Source organism: Colias croceus, chromosome 17 (genome assembly GCF_905220415.1).
Source record: "Colias croceus chromosome 17, ilColCroc2.1".
NCBI classification, from domain to species: Eukaryota; Metazoa; Arthropoda; class Insecta; order Lepidoptera; family Pieridae; genus Colias; species Colias croceus.
This window is the reverse complement of record NC_059553.1, coordinates 8,046,255-8,065,604: the sequence shown is the minus strand read 5'-3', so window position 1 is coordinate 8,065,604 and position 19,350 is coordinate 8,046,255. Positions and strand designations below refer to the sequence as shown.

General features: G+C 35.6%; 2 protein-coding genes across 2 annotated transcripts in view; one reads left to right on the top strand and one right to left on the bottom strand.

Moving 5' to 3' along the window:
• The window catches only part of LOC123699377 (receptor-type tyrosine-protein phosphatase kappa), a 151,270-nt gene extending 133,972 nt beyond the window's left edge, over nt 1-17,298 (top strand). Inside the window, exons 8-17 of the mRNA XM_045646316.1 lie at nt 1,103-1,240; nt 8,978-9,144; nt 10,653-10,788; nt 12,288-12,537; nt 13,533-13,609; nt 14,400-14,531; nt 15,237-15,365; nt 16,183-16,370; nt 16,778-16,913; nt 17,121-17,298. Coding sequence (XP_045502272.1) covers nt 1,103-1,240; nt 8,978-9,144; nt 10,653-10,788; nt 12,288-12,537; nt 13,533-13,609; nt 14,400-14,531; nt 15,237-15,365; nt 16,183-16,370; nt 16,778-16,913; nt 17,121-17,201 — 1,434 coding nt within the window. The 3' untranslated portion in view covers nt 17,202-17,298. The remainder of the gene's footprint in view (nt 1-1,102; nt 1,241-8,977; nt 9,145-10,652; nt 10,789-12,287; nt 12,538-13,532; nt 13,610-14,399; nt 14,532-15,236; nt 15,366-16,182; nt 16,371-16,777; nt 16,914-17,120) is intronic.
• Nucleotides 17,230-17,677, bottom strand: LOC123699317 (probable glucan endo-1,3-beta-glucosidase eglC). Its single transcript, XM_045646244.1, has 2 exons — nt 17,449-17,677; nt 17,230-17,381 (listed from the first exon to the last, which is right to left on the bottom strand). The coding sequence occupies exons 1-2, from the start codon at nt 17,675-17,677 to the stop codon at nt 17,230-17,232; spliced, it is 381 nt and encodes a 126-aa protein (XP_045502200.1).
• Between the last annotated feature and the right edge of the window lie 1,673 nt (nt 17,678-19,350).

The following is a 19,350-nucleotide window of genomic DNA, read 5'->3' as shown; positions in this document are numbered from 1 at the left end:
ATATGTATACATTACACATATATATGTATAAACAGAACGTAGATATTATTATGTATATGACATCGTAATATCATGGAGTATACAAACAATTTATATAGAGAATTCGCTGTGATTATAATAATTCTCTAACAATGCGTGTTCTAACAAGCCTGTAATATAAACTTAATCTTATACGCAAATAACACGGCTTGTGAGTAATTTTAATTAACGTTCGTTAATTTAAGGTTATTCTGAAATTTCTTCTAGGAAGTATATCGATTTTCATAACGCCCCAAGCAAACATGTTGATTTTAGTCATTAAAATGTTCTTTCTTGTTTCGATGTATCTTTACTTTACGTGTATTTGAGTAAAAATCAACACATTTTAGATAATAATTGCGAATTACATGTGTATGTAACATGAAATTCGCAACCCTGTAAATTTAGATAACAATATTTTTAACGCTAATGTCACATAAAATAAACTAAATTATTTTCTACTTTAAAAATAATAGTACAGATAAATAGTCCGTTTCAGTTCTAGATACCTAACTGCATAACCGTTTACTTAACAAAGTTTCAAGTGGCATTTGGCGCCGTTTTCGTTTAAGTCGTCCATAAAATGTATGTCATATGATATGCACCTAAAGTATAAAATGTCCCAAGGTTGCAAACATTAGTGTTACATAAGTTTGAAATATTATCAATTTTCTCTATTTAACCGTGTCGCTGGAAGGCAATATTTTCATGGGCTATAAAACCCAACGCTGTCATAGTTTATGATAAAAATTCTCGATTTTTGGCACGAGTAACTTTATGCAACCTTTGTATTTGCTCTCTGCTGTGCTATTTACCTGTTATGTAATTTTATTTATAGTGTTTTGAACTAGAAAGCTTTATAGTGACACAGTTATCTGGTGTGTAGTGAAGCTTCAATGTTATGTGTTACTTACTGTTTGAGTCACGAATTAACATGAAATAAAAAACATCATCTTTGTATGTAAATAGTTCTTCTTGCATTTACGTGAAATTAAAACATATATAAACAGTTCACATCTTTTATAACTAGCATATTTTTATGTTTTGTTATGGAATGAACTGAATTTATTATTATATTTGACAGGTGATGTGCGTCCAATACTGGCCGGCGAGTAAAGACAAGGACGAAACATATGGAGATATAAGTGTAGGAATAGTGCAAGAGGAGGAACTAGCCAACTTTCACATACGGACGTTTCGGCTTTACAAAACGGAGAAAGACGTAAGTTTACATTTTTCAGAAGCTTTAACATATGTACCTCTATATAATAACTAGCTTTCCACCCGAGGCTTTGCCCGCGTAGTCAAAGAAAAACCCGCATAGTTCCCGTTCCCGTGGGCTTTCCGGGATAAAACCTATTCTATGTCCCAGGGTAAAAAGTACCCTATGTCCTTTCTCTGGTATCAAAATATATCGGGTATCAAAGGGTTCAGTAGTTAAGACGTGATTGAGTAACAGACAGACAGACAGAGTTACTTTCGCATTTATAATATTAGTATGGATATCACTATAATTGAATTTTTCACATATTCAATGATTATTTATTTATTTAACTTCTTTACTTTATGATTCAGTCTTCCAATTACTTTACAATTCGGCTAGGTATTTAAGATGATTGTTGTGTTATTTATATACTAATACATACAAAGCTCTATTAAAATGTTTCTTTTTCAAATAATAAACATTTATATGACTAGGTAAATATAGATATTATTGATGATAAAGATGTCGATTGGAAAATTGAAATCAAATAAGCACATTTTAATCAACTTTTCGGATTTCTCCTCCTTTGCATAACAAATACACAGTTTAATTCCAAAAACTAATACATAAATCTAACTCACAATCTAAAAGCGAATAGAACCTCTTATACCGGTTCCAATCGGGTTATTTCCAGGATCTTTTACAGCCCAATTACTTACAATCCCGAGGACTGAGGCATTTTCACAACAATGCACGGTACCTAATGTTTCTATAGAATTCTCAAGAGCCCATTGTTAACTCGTTTGCTAAGGCCAATCTTTAACATAATAGCAGCGAATTGCATGGATCGACCTCACGTGCTTTCAATAAGTTAAATATTCAAGTATATTATGTTCGCTGATAAAATTACTACAACTTTTTATTTTAACTTTTTTTTTCTTTTAATGAACGAGATCATCGTTCGTTAGTGAATCAGAATAGACGTGTATTACTTTTTACTATAAAGTGCTTTGCGATTTTAATAATTATTTACATGATAATAAGAATTCAAGTTGCATAATTAGTGTTTGGTATTTATATCATTTCAATTTACGTTCGAAACACAACGAGCGTTTCAAGCGGGAGCAAGACAATTGCAATTTTTTGTCCTGCACGCACCGTAGAACGACTCATATTCGTGCACAAATTATCCATTGCGGAGTAAATATGAGTGTACGCCGATCGCCAACACGTTTAACCAGCAGTGGTGCAGTGGGTACTGCCGGTGGATCGCATCCCGATCTATCGAAGCTAAGTTCGTTTTCAACGAGTTCTACGCCAACTGATACTCAAATCACTTACAGAAAACGGAAACAACCGCTAGAACAAGATTGCAGATGTAGTGATGATATGAAGGATATTCGCTCGGAGTTGAGCCGTATTAGTACATTACTTGAAAAATATGTTTGCTCAAACGAACAAATAATAAACAAAATTCATGAAAACATTTCTGAGGTAAAAACACAAATTACCGAAATTAAATCGTCCAACGAACAATCCTTGAATTTAATTCGCCAAAATACGAATCAAATCAATGAAATTAAGTCATCAGCATGTATGATAATTACTGAACAAAACATATTGAAGAGTACTATTTCTCAATTAGAATCCCAGATCAACCAGGGTGAGAGTAAAATAAAATCACTGGAGTTAAATCTTCAATCAATAAATCAGTCATCCAATCCATCGGGTTTTACGTCTAAAAATCAACTACATATAAATGAACACTTAATCAAGGAACTACGAGACAGAAAAAGCCGCGAAAAAAATGTAATTTTTGCTGGATTCCCAGAATCGACATCTTATAACTCAGAGGAGAGGATATCTAAAGACAACTACGAAATTTTAAAAATTACCTCGCTAATAAGTTCAGACCTACCGAAGCCAGTAAAGATATATAGAATTGGCAAGTATTCACCGGGGAAAAATCGTAGAATAAAGGTTTGCTATGACACAATTGAATCTGCTAAAATAATCCTACGTAACAAAAATAAACTACCCAACAATATTAAAGCTTTTAGTGATCAAACGCCAGCTCAGGAAAAATATCTTAAAAGTTTACAGGATGAACTAAACCGTCGCATTGGTGAAGGAGAAACAGATCTCACAATAAAATACGTTAACGGAATGCCTACTATAAAGAAAATTATGTCAAAAAACTAGAAATAAATTTAAAGACAAACAACCAAAATATCAACTCCTATGAAATACTAGACAGCTATGAAAATTTGCAACTCTCCCGATCCAGGCTTAGATTTATATACTTCAATGCGCGAAGCATAAGAAAAAAAGGTAAACTAGATGAAGTAAAATGTATCCTGAGCTCATTAATAAAACCTATCCACGTAATTCTAATTACTGAAACTTGGATAAATTCTGATGCGCAAGCTTCAGAATTAAATATTGATAATTACACACATTATTTTAACTACCGGACTGACGCAAGAGGAGGTGGAGTCTCAGCATACATCCACAACGATTTAAAACACAATCTTATTGAATCACGATACGAGGAAGGGAACAATTACTTATGGATAAGTTTAGAACGATGTAAAATTGATGTAGGCGTTATCTATAAACCGGGCTATACTAACTGTCAAAAATTCCTTGAAATGTATGAATCGCAATTACAACAAAGGCACAGAGCTATTATTTTTGGAGATTTTAATATCGACTTGTTAACAAAAGATAAAAATACCAAACTATACAAATATACTCTTAAGTGTAATGGACATATATTACTCAATAAACTAACTAAAAAATACAGCACAAGAGACTCTTCAAAAAAATCTATCATTGACCATGTAAGTACGAACCTTCAAAATGATAATTTTCATTTCGCAATAATAAACTCATGTATTTCCGACCATAAGCACATATACGTAGAATTAAAAAAATATTTACCCCCAAAAAGTGTTAAAACTCAATATAAAGCAATTAATTACGAAAGATTATCATCCCTGTCTGACTCCATAGTTGATACTGAAATAAACAAAGATTATACAATATTAGAAAATAAAATTAAATCTATTATAGATAAAAGTAAGATTACTAAAACTAAATTTCTAAATCTGCCCCGAAAAGACTGGATAAACAAAGCAATTTTAACAGAAATTAGCGAAAGAAATTTATTATGGTCTCAACTAAAAAACAACCCTAAAAATAAAAACCTTCAAATAAAATTTAACACTCAAAAAATAAAGGTAAAAAAATTTATTCAAGACACAAAAGATTCTTACTATTACCAAGAATTTACAAGGAATATAAATAAACCCAAGAAATTATGGACTTTAGTAAATAAATTAGCTAATAACAAAACTGTAAAATGTACTTTACCTACTAAATTACTTATAAATTCTGAATATATTACCGAGCCAAATGAAATATGCCAGATATTTAATCAATATTTTTCTACAATAGGATCTCGTCTAGCAAATTTAATACCCCTACAATATCAAACCAACTCTTCCTCAACCTTACCTAAATCACCATCAAAAAAGTACGAATTATCCACTTTTGATCCGTGTACACCTAATGAAATTTTAAAAATTATAAATAACCTTAATTCAAACTGTAGTACAGGTCTTGATGGTATTACCACAAAAGCAATTAAATGCATTAAAGAAAAATTGAATCATACCTTAAGCGATTGTTTCAACCAAGCTATAAGTCAAGGACGTTTTCCGGATTCGTTAAAAATAGCGAAGGTAACTCCTATCTATAAGAGTGGTTCAAAATTTGAACCTGGTAACTATAGGCCAATTTCGGTGTTGCCAGTGTTGTCAAAAATATTAGAGAAAATTTTACACACGAGATTAGAAAAATATTTAGACTCATTTAATTTTATTTCAGTGCGTCAATACGGTTTTAAGCCAAAAAGTAACACTCTATCAGCGACTATAGACCTGACTACTAAAATAAAACAGAACATTGACGCAAAAAATTTAGTTTTGGGAGTATTTATTGACCTACAAAAGGCCTTCGATACCGTTTCTCACGAACTTTTAATAAAGAAATTAGCATCCATTAACATTACTGGTAAAGCACTAGACATGCTGAAATCATATTTAAAAAATCGATCACAAATCGTTAAAATAGATAACTACAATAGCATTCCCTTACCAATTACGTGTGGCATACCACAAGGTTCGATTTTAGGCCCATTGCTTTTTTTAATTTATATTAATAATTTACAAGATTTAAAACTAAATGGTCATCTAACACTTTATGCGGATGACACCTGTCTGTTTTATTTTGGTCCCTCTATACATGACATGATAAAGCAAGCACAAAATGATTTAAATAAATTAAATAAATGGTTTCAATACAATCTACTAACAATAAATATATCTAAAACGTGTTATATTAAATTCAAAGCTCAGAACAAAATTATTCCACCACACGCTCCACTTAAAATTAACGGTGTTGTATTAGAACATAAAACCCACGAGAAATACCTAGGTTTGCGAATCGACAGCTCTCTAAAATGGAATTATCACATCGACCACCTAAAAAATAAATTATCAGCACTTCTTAGATCTCTGCGTAATATCACTTCTTGCATTCCTCATAAATTACGCCACACCATCTACAACACGTTAGTCAAACCTCACCTAATGTATTTAATAGAAGTATGGGGTAGCGCTTACAAAAATAAATTAGCGCCACTACAAATTTTACAAAATAAAATTATTAAAACCATTTTTAAATATCCTTTTTTAACTTCTACAAATAAAATCTACGACGATACTAAAATAATGAATTTAAAACAATTATACTTTTATAATACGTGTATGTTCATCCACAAAGCGCTACATAAAAACATAAATACAAATATAATATTCTCAACATCAAATCGCCACTATCCTAATAGACGAGCTAGCTATCTTGCCCTCCCGAAGATCCGAACGAATTATGGAAGGCGAACGGCAACATACGAGGGAGCACGTTTCTATAACGGATTGCCAAGCAAATTAAAAAGTGTAAACTCATTCATTGTATTCAAAAAACAATTAGCGAAACACATCCTGGAAGACCACACGCTCAAACTTTGAATGCAATGAATGAGTACCTAACCTAAACTTATGTTTATAGTATGTAACTTACTCTAAATTTTTAACTAACGAATGATATTTTTTATAAATACCTATGTTTAAAATTTAAGTTTCTCATGTAAGTGACTTAATGTCTTAATGGGAATAAATGTCTTTAAACCTTAAACCTTAGATTGTCCGCGTACACGGAATTTAGCCAAAAATAATTAATAAATAAATGATTATATATTAATAAATTAATATGGTACTAATAAAATCGGTGGCAGTATGTCATGAAAATTGTTAGCTTTAAATTGTAATAATTAAATAATTTACATGTAATAATTGAATTTCAAAAAGTTATCTATGAAAAACACAAATTTATACAAATGTAGCAATGTAAATAAACTTATTGTAATTGTTCCGTATGTTTTCAAGAACTAGTGGTTGCATTTAATTCTAGATCAAGACTCCAACATTCAGTTTGTAGCTTCAGTTTAAACGTAATGAAATATTTTGCAAACTTAAATAAATTGCTTTGTGAGCGCTCTATTTATTTATTGTACAAAGTAAGTTAATTAAATTTTATGCTGTAACGAGATATACTGGCGAACTTTTAACCGTTTGAGTTTTTGACGTGACAACGTCTTATAAATCGATAGAGCCGGCTGCACGCCCGAAAAAACATGACTCATGTGGCGTTACCTCGCTCTGAGGCGTTCCAGTGCAAGCGAGAGCGTGGAATGAGCGACAAAGAAGGACAATCGTTTTGTAAATAATATTATACTTATGGAATAAGGTATAATTAAGGTTAAGGATGCAAAAAGGTTTTAAACTTTTGGTTTTTATCTTTGTATTTTGGTCTTCTATAAAGAACTAACTATGAAATTATTTTATCTCCTAAAATATAATAAAAATAAGTGCTTTGGTACCTACATTAACCCTAGAGACATAACCTTCTTAATGCTCCCTTTAAACATAACCATTCATCATATTGATGAACATTTTTTAAAGTATGATATTTTTACTTAAAACGTTATAGTTTAAAACTGTTTACTACATAATTTTTTAGGGATAAGGGTCTTATTTATAATTAAAACATAATAATTAAAAAAAAAGGAAATCTTTATTTACTTTTATTATAATAACGTAAGGCACTAGTTTTAAGGAGATCGTAGTTGATAAGGTACGTAAAAATTAAAATTAAAAAAAATAACAAAATATAGCTTTTTTTTCTTTGGACAAAATAAACTTAGGGCATAACTCTACACTTAAAAAATACAAAAGTTAATTATTCACAGCGCAATTCACACAGAATTCAGCCTTATGTTCACCACAAATTGCAGTGTTACACTTAGAGCAATATGATTTAGTCATGCGTCTCTGCTTATAGGAACATAGACCGCAAACCTTCCTTTTATTCCAATATTGTGCTTGAGTCGGTCGAGGGTCGGCAGTAGACGTAGATGGGCCATCATCCCAGTAGATGTGACTTGTTCATATGTTTGTCTTTTTATAGCGATTTCAGAGTTGGTCCATTTCAATATTTCTTCAAATATATGATCGGTCATGAACTGATCAAATAATAATAAAGGATCTACCATTCCTCTTATACAACGAGATGGCCCTCTTGCTACATGGACGATATTTATCGCAGTTGTCCTTCCTGATGTACGACCCAAACGTGACGATTGCGACAACGAATGGTACTTTGTGGTAAGGTCAAAATACATGAAGAAGTACCTGAAGTCTCTTCCAATAAATCAGGAGGTGATTGAGAGTCGGTCTCGTGGTCCCGTGAGTGAGATGGTGATGAACCGTGACGGATTTGTTGACTGTCCTCTTGGTCAGAGGGTTCATATTGCTGATCGCTTTCCACGTCGTCCACCTCCATAAAGTCTTCATTTTCACCATCCGAAGAAGCCGGCAGCGAGTTGGTGTCATCCTCTTCCAACAATAATCGCGCAATTGTGTCATCACTCAGTGCACATCGAGACTCCATGTCAAAAATCTGCAAGCAAATATTTCAAACCGTCACCAAAACTAACACAAACCATAACCATTCATCGAAACGATGAACAGATGCTCAAAAAATCAAAAAACAAATTACTTACGCGCTGAACACCGGTGTCGCCTGCAACAGCGCGGTGCACACTAAGTTGACAAGAACTGAACAGGCAAGTTTATACGCGCACGCGTTAGAAAGATATAGCGTATTTAGTACCGCGTATTCATCAGATGGACGAAGGTTATGTTTCTAGGGTTAAAAATGAAAAAATACAACATATTTTCAGAATATTTATTTATTATCCAACGTTATATTACATTATCTTAAAACACATACTTATATTAAAAAGAGGTAAAGTTTACAACTTTATATATTTGTACGGAGTAATCTTATAAGTCAGTACTTCGGGGCTACCATGGATGGTGTCATAAAGCAATATTATTTCCAGTCTGAAAAAGTGATGTCACTAGACGACCTATATAGCCATAATACTGCTTTAAGACCTCTTGGTACACGGGTTAATCGGATCATGAACCACACAACCAGAAAGCTCTATTTAGAAGTGTTATAGGCTATTTCTTTACCCGCCGCTTGCCGCTTGTCCATGGCAAGCAGGTAGCTCTTATTCTTCTTCTTTTTTGTCTAAAGCGGCTAATTAAATCCTCTAATCTATAGGTGGTGGTAGAAGAAAGATTCCTTCTACAGTTCCACTACACACAATGGCATTCACATACATGTCCCTTCGGCAATGCCCTTCTGGAGTTCAGGAGACGAGTCCGGGCAGTGGTGGGGAGACGATTGGTGTCCAGCTCTGCGACTGGACCTATGGTAGTGCACTGCAAGTAAGTATTTTCGTTTTAATACAGTTAAAGGGTGTTTCACTCTGATTTTCTTTTTACACAGCCTTATTTTAAGAGCCACTTAAGTAATATGAATAAATTACAATGATTGTTATTTTGTTATCATTAAATTCAATTTAATATTATTCCATTCTAGTCCTGAAAAACTACTTGTGAAAATTGATTTTAATAATTTAATTTGATTAATAAGACGTATATAAAAAATGGCAATATTTTATTTATAAACAAAATATTGCCGTTTTACCTATGCATGTGTTTCAATATTTCATTTACAAGTTATTGTGAAATAAAAAACCCCTTAAATCAAAAAATGATTAATTATTAATATATACTCAAGTCTTGAACCGTAAGATTTCCCTTTGTTAATATTAATATACGTAGGTAATACGTTGGCCTATTTTTAATACATATTCGCGAACCGATTTCATTTTGATATCAATAAAATAAGCCAATATAGTGCTGAAACAATGAAACAGTTCGTAAAATAATATGCCTGAGATTGATTGTTATTACTCTTGGTAATATAATCAATATCTTTTCTGTTCAGAGTTGTGCGTTTTTATAACATTTCTTATAATGTAAGATAATACCTAGTTTTTTCTTTGACTTACCTGGAATATTGGTACTTATCTGAAATTTTGATAGGTCAAAAGTGAAATTAAAAATTGCTAATTGAGAGCTTTTGCATGTTATGATGTCTCTATATCCTTATGTATGCTTAAATCTTTAAAACTCAGCAACGGATTTTGATGCGGTTTTTATTAATAAATACAGTGATTCTTGTGGAAGGTTTTAGTAAATAGCTTATTAGGTTTTAGACAAAGCGGGCGACGCCGCGAGCGGAAAGCTAGTAAAGTATAAAATGGACCCAGAAAGTTTAGTTTAAATAAATATTATAAGTCAAGATTCAGATCTTATCTATCAAAACGAAACTTTACGAATAAATTGCTTCAAGCTCTTAAATATTTATATTGTTAATGAAGTTGTGGTAAATTAAAACGATAATAGATTGAAGATAATCGGATAGCTGAGGGTCGGTGCCCGGTTGGCGTAACATCTCAATTTAACCCGCATTTATGTAGCATCGTCATTTGGCATTCAAGCAAGTTTGAAATCATGGAAATATCTATAAGATACTATGAAATAATGGAATCGTGGTTAGAGATAGTGTCGTTAAAGTAATAGTGAGACTAGGTTTATACAAAATAAATACTGGGAAAAGGTAACTCGTGAATGATCTGGCATAACTATAATAGCATGTAGATAAATAATTTGGGTTAAAGTCACTATAATTTCTACAATAGTACATCATTTTCTAATAAACAAATATAGGTATTTCATACCAAAATATACTAAGTTAAAGAAAGTGTTGTTCAAATAATTGTCATAGTTTAACGATTTTTCATAGAAAAACGTATAGATCATCAGGTATAAATACACATGCGCTTTGCTAATATCTGGTAAACTTATAATAATGTTTTCTTTCATAGTGACGGTGGTGGTCGATCGGGAGTTTATCTGGCAGTTGACGCAAATTTAGAATTGGCTGAAGAAGAAGATTGTTTTGACGTGTTTGGATATTTGAAAAAACTGCGCCAATCACGGAAAGGACTTATTGAAAATGAGGTAATGTTTTAGCGCATGTTTATGCTTTTATTCTATATATATGTAGATCAAATATATAATTTTAGATATACAAGATAATTTATAAGGCAATAATCATATAAATTATTTAAGACAAGATTAATTTTCTAAGAAAAACGATCTTCTTAACTATCTTTTAATATTACTCAAAAGATATATTAAGTAATGGACTATCTATGAAATATAGAAGCCGTGTTATAAAACTAAAACGGAAAAGGAATTAGTTCCGTGAATGATGTCATGAACAGTATTCCATGAAACATCTGAAACTATTTCTTATTATAGAAATTAAAATAACCTGAAGATATGAAACGTCGACAATAAAACCATATCGATGAAACTTAATTTCAATATAATTTAATTTATTTCTCAGAGAGTAGGTACTTGATTAAAATTGTAGAGAATAAATAATTTATTCATATATTTTCACGATTACCCGGAATTTTATCGTTATATTGCTTCCTACCACGATGCAACCGCGTCAAAGCAACCAGATAAATAAAGGATGAATATATATTTTTAAACACGTGTATATAAAGTAATTAATTGTTTTTTAATTAACTTACGCAAGGGTTATTGGAAATTTAATCAAAAATGTTTTCTCTTCCAACTGATTTTAAGACATACCTTAGATTTAAATGGACGAATACATAAGTATGAAGAAATATCTAGCCTATCATATTCATTTTTGCAAACATACCATTCTACTTATAATGATAACCATTCAATGGAATGCAATTTCCACCCTTCTGAATTATATAATAAATATGATATATTTTGTTTTTTAATTTGCACGTCTTCTTAATTTGCAAGTTATCCCAAGTCTCCCTGCTTCTCTAGTCTAATCGTCATAATATCAAAAGTTGAGGAAGTGAGGAACGTCTTACCGCGCCTCAGTTCGCTAATCCTCAATCGTTTCTCAGCGCCGCAATTATTCATGAATTAATTAATGCCATCCATATTAATCTCTTAGATAATCCGATGGAATACTATTTTTATAAAGTTTGATCATCGGTACTAAATATTTTTTGGTTGTTTTTTCAAAGTCTTGTAAAGTAGACATAACGAAATAAAATTGTTTTGCTTTCGAAGCTCTAATAAAAAGCCCCACTAGCGAATAAGTTTCACTATGAAAAAAAGTCTCTACCAAAAACTCTAGTATAACTTTAAGTAACTTCATGGCATTGGTTTATTTATTATCATTATTATCATAGAAGACCTATGCGAGCTTTTGTGTGTACATTTTGATGTACACTTACTAACTTACTTTTACGACACGCTAGAGGAGCACGTAGTGTGCAGGGTATCCTGGTTCCCAGTTTCAGATCTCTTCTAACATCAACATTCTATTTTCTAAATCATTTCACAGTTACCTATGTAGATTGTAGGCAACGTTCATACTTTAACTTCTCCCTTACCGTCAACAAAACTAAACATATAAACAACAATTCTAATAACTTCCATACAAACTTTCACTCTAGGAACAATACAAATTCGTATACGACACGCTAGAGGAACACGTAGTGTGTGGGGTCTCCTGGTTCCCCGTATCAGATCTCTCGCAACGTCTCAAACAGAAGTCCCAAAGAGACCCGGTAACCAAACTCAACGAGTACCAGAAGGAATATCAGCAGATTTGCAAGCAAACCCCCAGATTTACGATTGGAGATTGCGCAGGAGGCCATAGAGGGGATAATAGAGAGAAGAATCGGGATGTTCTTGTTGTTCCACGTAAGTTTTGTTCTTTAAATCGCTTTATTAATGAAAATGTTATGAGTTATTTTGTGGAACATTTCTTGTAATATCTAAGGATGAGCGAGATATTCTACCACAAACATTTAAATGCTTTTTATGTTGTCTTTATGACTACAACAAATGTAGAAATTGTTAGTGAATAAATATTTTTGATTTTGATTTAAGTTTTTCTATTTAAAAATTAATTTAAATTTAAATTTTATTTTGGAAAGTAGCCTTTGTGTTATATATAATAAGGTTTATCTCTATGATACAATTGTGTTATGTGTGATACTTGTGTTTTGAACCATTATAATAATATGCTATTTAATGTTTATGCCCTGTGATACAATACGAATTTTATTATGAAAATCATACTTTTTGATAGATATCAATAAGTTGCAGAAGAACGCTTTTCTTTATGTTTTTAAAGTTACCCGAAAAATGCTAACGATCTCTCTGCTCAAAATGAATTCAAAAACTATCAAGTCAAACTTGGTTTCATAAATACCCGTTAGCATGAACCAAATAATTGATAGTTTTTCCCGTGACTTTGATACTATTTACTTCACATGCACGTCAAAGCGTTGTGTATTTTATTTTTAGTTTCAATTAAAATGATCATGTTAGCATGTTTCGGATAAAGTTTATTCGATGTGAGAATGAAATTACTTTATAAACTTGCTACATGAACATGATTTTTTAATTAAACTAAGAGCACATTATGCGTTCATCAAAGAGATCCCTTTTAATTATTAAAGTTAAAAGAGAAAGACAGTCCTTAGACAAAGTAACAATTACAAAACGATAACGAAGTTAGAAATCGCAAAAATGTATGGGATTGACATTAGATAGACCACGTGATCTAACGCGGCGTATGTCAATCCCATACATTTTTGCGATTTCTAACTTCGTTATCGTTTTGTAATTGTTACTTTGTCTAAGGATCATTTATACATGGATACACTTTTAATAGTTGTATTTAATTTCAGCTGATAATTTTCGTCCATACTTAACATCATTTCAAGGGAATAGTTTTACGGATTATATCAACGCAGTATTCGTCGATGTAAGTATTTTTATTCTGTTATTGTATTATGTATTGATAATTATAAACTGAAAAAAAATCTGATTTTTTTACATATAATAAGATAACTCTAGCTGCCAGATGATGTATTGACAATAGATTGTATTTTTGCAAGCAAATTACTATTTCTTAATTAATCACTAACCAATACTCAACCAGACACAAAATTGATAATAAAACGAAAACATAAATAAAACGGTTTATTATATTTCCAAAATTACACAGAACATTCTACAAGCACATTAGGTATTTGTTGACGCGTAAAAATGTCTGGTTATGCGGTACACCACCTCTGTTGTATCAAAGCCAATGTTACGTTTGGTAACACAATTGGATATTAATTATACATTTATATAGATATAGTAAATAATATTTATGATATATCAATAATATTATGTCAGGATAAATAACATTATATACGGTCTTGGAATTCAAAGGTAATTTTTGTTACATGATGACATTCGTATACAAGGTGGAAGTTTATAATGCCACTTGGAGTACTCTAATAATGTAAATAAAAATTTTCACTCAACATTCCTGATGAAGCTACAGTACAATTCTTTTTTTATTACTGTGTCATTTCTCCCCCGGGGGAAAGAGTAAGATGAGAATTTTGAATAAATCCATTTTTCACTCCTAAAATATGATAAAGGACGCAAGCAAAACAGTTAACAACAAGGAATAATCCAAAACAATTAAACAACTTATTTACAACTATTTGTACTACCATACTTCTAATAATATATATTCCTAAAAACACATTTAACTCCAGGGTTACACAAAACCTCGAGAATACATAGTGACAGAGTGGCCGTTAATTCGAACTCAAGGCGAGTTCTGGTCCCTCGTGTACGACTACGAGTGCGCGGCGGTAGTCGTGCTCTGTGTTCCACCTAAAAACTCGGTAAGTCTTGTAGCTTTTTTGCACTATCTAAATATATATAAATCTCGTGTCACAATGTTTGTCCTCAATGGACTCCTAAACCACTTAACCAATTATAATAAAATTCGCACACTCAAGTTGGATCGAACTGCACATGTGCAGTTCGATCCAACTTGTTGTGCTATGCTGAATACACAGATTAAAAAACATTGATAACACTCTCGATATGTGTGGGCCTGCATACTTTAGGTGCTCAATACTTAGACAATCATGACCGGGAGATTTTCCTTTAGACATCTTACTTATTATTCGCTGAATTTCTAAAGCAGTGACTTTAAATTCCCGATCATCCTGATCCACAGCATCAGGCACAGACAGACTCGGACCTAGTGGAGACGTAACTTCAAAATGCTCTTTGAAGAGGTTATATATATCTTTGTATAATGTCTTAGCTTTTTTCAGATTAATTTGGATGTTTTTTTCAGGCATATTTTTGTATGATGACTCTACATTAATGACAATATAGGAATATTGTTATTTATGAAACATTTTATCTCTATATTCCTTAATATAAAAGTCACTAAAGCCAACTGCAGTACTACATCCAGACAATGAACCCTCTGTCCTGATGACCTTCACATTTTATTAAGACGAAAATGGATGAGGTCAATAACTTGCGCCATCATTTATCAAGTAACTTCGGCTCACGGATTGTTTTCGTTTCAGCAACAATTCCCGCCCTTCTGGCCAGAAGGGCGCCACTCCAAGAAATACGGGCCCGTGTTCACAATAGATCACGTTTCTCACAACCATTATACGAACATTAAAACGTGGATTTTCAGGATTAATAAGAAGGTTAGTTTAAGCTGTTTGTGACTCGTATTATTCATGTTTACTTTTGTAATGTGTATAAATTTATATGATTTAAAAGTTATAGAACCTACAGAGTACCTACCGTTTCAGCTCTTTTCTTTGGAAATTGCTATCCCATGTTAGAGTAAATAATTATTCCATAAATAGTAAAAACAAGTCCAATTTGATACAGTCTTGAACAGTTATCACACTCGACTATTTAGAAAATTCTAAGTTCGAGGCTCAATTATTATCTAAATTACATCATACGTTAACTTTTTTGAACCAAATTAAATTCCATTTACTCAATAGTCGCTTTAAAAATATTTCATTGATAAAATGAGTAGAAAAAGTGATGAAAATTGATGCTACACACGTCTGTGAATTTGATAAATAGTCGGAATATACCTTAGAATTATTAATATTGTACTCCGTTGAAAAGTTTCCACCATTTATTTCGTCGGCTTTGTACAGTAATTCTGCTTGTTTTTCTTCATCTAAATCCTAATCCATCATTTATTTTCATTAAATATAAAGAACCTATAATAGTATATAACAAAACCTACGCGATGGTCAAAATCTTCTTCCTCTCATGACTTATATGTTCCAATCTTATCATTATCTTCATATATCTAATAACAACAGAAAAGGCAACACTAGAGACATTCTAAAGCACTTATAACCGACACAGACAACCCACTACTTTTAAATTTCGTTTATATCATTATTTTATTCGTGCCTCAAAGATAAAAGCATTATAATTTATCGACAAAATTAAAAAAAATATTTCATAATAATAAAAAATCCCCAATACAAACAGATCGTTTCCCTAACGGAGCTAATGGCGGGAGTGAAAGCACCACCAAAGACAGTGCAACTGTTCCAACTGACGTGCTGGCCGATGGGCCACAAGGTGCCATCGTCCACCAACTCGCTGGTCGAGCTCATGAACATGGTGGAACGTTGGCGACAGCGGACTGACTACGGGCCCGTGTGTGTGGTGTCGCCGTAAGTATAATAGCTTATCAAATTGAAGTAAATACAGGTGACAGAATTGTTAATTGTGTATTTTGTTGAGTAAAAGCCTTTTCCAATTCAAACCTACTCTATTTCACGTAAAATAAGTTTTTCCTTCCTGCGACAGAAGGAAGGTTATATGTACCTATTTTTCATATGTATATGTCTATGTATAAAATATATGTATATTTAACCGCTTGTCGTATTAGCCTTAATGACTTGTCGTATTTCACTTAGTGGCAATAGATTCTTCTTAGTCGTAGAAATGGCGCTGGGTGAATGAAAATGGTAAAGTTTTCTTTTTCTAATTTTTCATTAAACACATACATCGTTATTATTCAAACTATCTTACATTTCAAGAGTTAAGTAGAACATTATAAGAAGAATTGTTTACACAGGGACGGTCGCAGCCGCGCCGGCGTGTACTGCGCAGCGAACGCGTGCATCGAGCAGGTGATACAGCATGGTGAGGTCGACGTGTTCCAAGCTGTTAAGACCGTGCGCAGGCACCGGCCGCAGCTCGTCGAGAACATGGTAATGTTGAGAGACAGGGACGTTGAATTCTGAAAATATGTATTGTGGTTAGAATAAAACGTTTAGTCAAGATGCAAGATATTATTTGAAATTTCTTTTCATTTTGGGTATATGAATTAATTTTTATTTTTGGGTTAGGCTTTGAAAGGAACAGTTTTGAAATGTATATTATCTGTTCGCATGGAATAAAAACAAATCCTTCTACAGACGGAATACAAATACTGCTACGACCTCGTGCTGCACTACGTGCTGCACTATTTAAACAAGGACATGAACGAGAAGAAGTGAGAGTGCGAGCTGAAGGACGAGCTCTGGTTCATAGAGTTCGGGCGCGGGCCGGCGCTGCCCGCCACGCCGGAGGAGCGCAGCCCGCCGCGCGCGCGCCCCCGCCGCGGCCTCTCGCTGGAGCGGCTGCGCGCCCCGCCCCCCGCGCCGCCGCCCCGCGCGCGCCCGCCGCTGCGTCGCTCGCTGCGCCTCGAGCCCGACGACAGCGCGGACGAGCGCCGCCGCGTGTTCGGCCGCGGCCCGCGCGCGCCCTCCTTCGACGAGGGCGACGCCAGCGACCCCGAGTGCGAGTGCGCCGCGCCCGCGCCCCGCGAGTACGAACCGGAGCTCGCCTCTCCGCCCGACCCCGCGCGCCCCCGCGGCGCCTCCGCCGACCGCGTGCTCGAGCGCGACCCGCCCGCCCCGCGCGGCCCCGCGCGCGCCCACTCGCAGGGCGTGTTCGAGCGCCGCCTGCCCAAGATATACAAGCTGGGGCTCATCGACCGATCGAAACGCGCCAGCTCCAGCGCGCTGTACGAGCGAGTCGACAGGTCGCCCACTGAAGCGTTCTACAATGCGACTGGCTCGACGCGCCTCAGTTCTCAGGAGCTATTCGAGAAGTTCTGTTCGGAAGATTTTACTTCGCTCTACGGTAGAGAAGAATACAGACCGCGGCGCCCGCCGCATTCAAAATCTACGGGTAGCAGTGGTTCTGATGTAAGGCATGAAAGGACTTGTTGTCGACGTATTCCGTGCGGTTCCCAGCCGGCTCTAGCTAGACGGCACAATTACCAAACTCCGCGTTCCGATCGCTCGACAGATTCAGATGACACTTCGCCGGGCAGGACAAATATGCGTATTCCGTTAGAAGTGCACGCTCAACGTTCTGAGGATTGTTCGCGATCAGCTCCGTTGCTGAGTCCAGATAAATTTGAGGCGCGTTTTACTTTCGATATTTCTGAACGCAGTGAAGTTACATCTAATCGTGACGAAACTCCTTCGGACGCTACTGAAACGCGTAATCTTACGTTATATGAAGAGCCGCATTCGGATCGGACTAGTATATGTGAATTGTACGATGCGGCTTTTTCATCACACAGACCGTCGTTCAAACGGGACGGTTCACGTAAGCGCGGTGGACCGTTCGATTTGAGCAATCTAGACTTTCGTGCGATAGACGATGAGAGTCCTCGTGCCAGTCGCCGCACTTCCCAGCGCAGCATGGACGACACGATGCGTCAGACGTCCGAGTCTCGTAGCTGGGCATCTGACTCAGTGTTTGCGACTCCAGAGCGACGGGCGTTCACCACCACCACGTCGCCATCGTCGACCGACACTCGCAAATACCTCACGGCGCAAGGGGACTCAGAGCGGGCCGAGTCCGCCGCCGCAGATTCCACGCTCGCTGAAACTACAGCCGCTGATGAGGTGCCGAGCGTGATAGAGCGCTCCGAATACGCGTTAGCTCTTACACTAGGTAGGATAGATTTAGATGGTTCAGAGCGGCCGGCGTCGACGCCGTCCCTGGTGCGGATAGCGAGCCGCCCCTCGATGCTGAAGCTGGCGCCGATCGAGGCGGAGAGCGCGGGGGAGGGGGCGGTGGGGACGAGTCCTGCAAGTGCGGGCGGGGGGGCGCGCGGGCGGCGCGGGGCGAGCGAGCCGCGGCGCGGGGCGCGCTGCTTCCCGCTCTGATGCCGCGCGGCGGCGCCCGCCCCGCGCCGCAGCCCCAACGCCGTGCCTTCTCGCCTCCGCTCCGGCGCGGCCCTCACGCTGGCCCAGCCCGTACCGCGCTCTACTACAGAGTCTCTAGGTCTAGCGTGACGACACCCCGCGCCTGTACAGTATGTACAGAGCGCGAGGACCGAGCGACGCCCGGCGAGCCCCTTCGCCTATCACCAACGGTAACTGCCAAACTTTTAGCGTAATTTCTTCGACTACTTATTGTAAGGTATCGTGACGCAGGCTGTGCCTCGACACGTGCGTAGAGCGTAGATTCTAAATTTGTTAGATAGCGATCCCGAGGCTGTGGCGAACGCCTCGCAGTCCACGACTGACACAGGGTCCTCATGTAGCTGAATACATTAATTATCCTTAGCCAGTGACGGATTTAGAGATATAATACGATTGTTCGTTAAAATTTTTCATTAACTTAATAAATTACCATCAAATTCAT

What these genes read in the sequence shown, in the direction of transcription:
- LOC123699317 (XM_045646244.1), bottom strand. Translation starts at nt 17,677, where the DNA reads ATGAGCCCCAGCTTGTATATCTTGGGCAGGCGGCGCTCGAACACGCCC. An exon ending in GTCGCCCTCGTCGAAGGAGG is followed by an intron (nt 17,382 to 17,448) that starts GCGCGCGCGGGC and finishes CTCGAGGCGCAG; the next exon opens with CGAGCGACGCAGCGGCGGGC.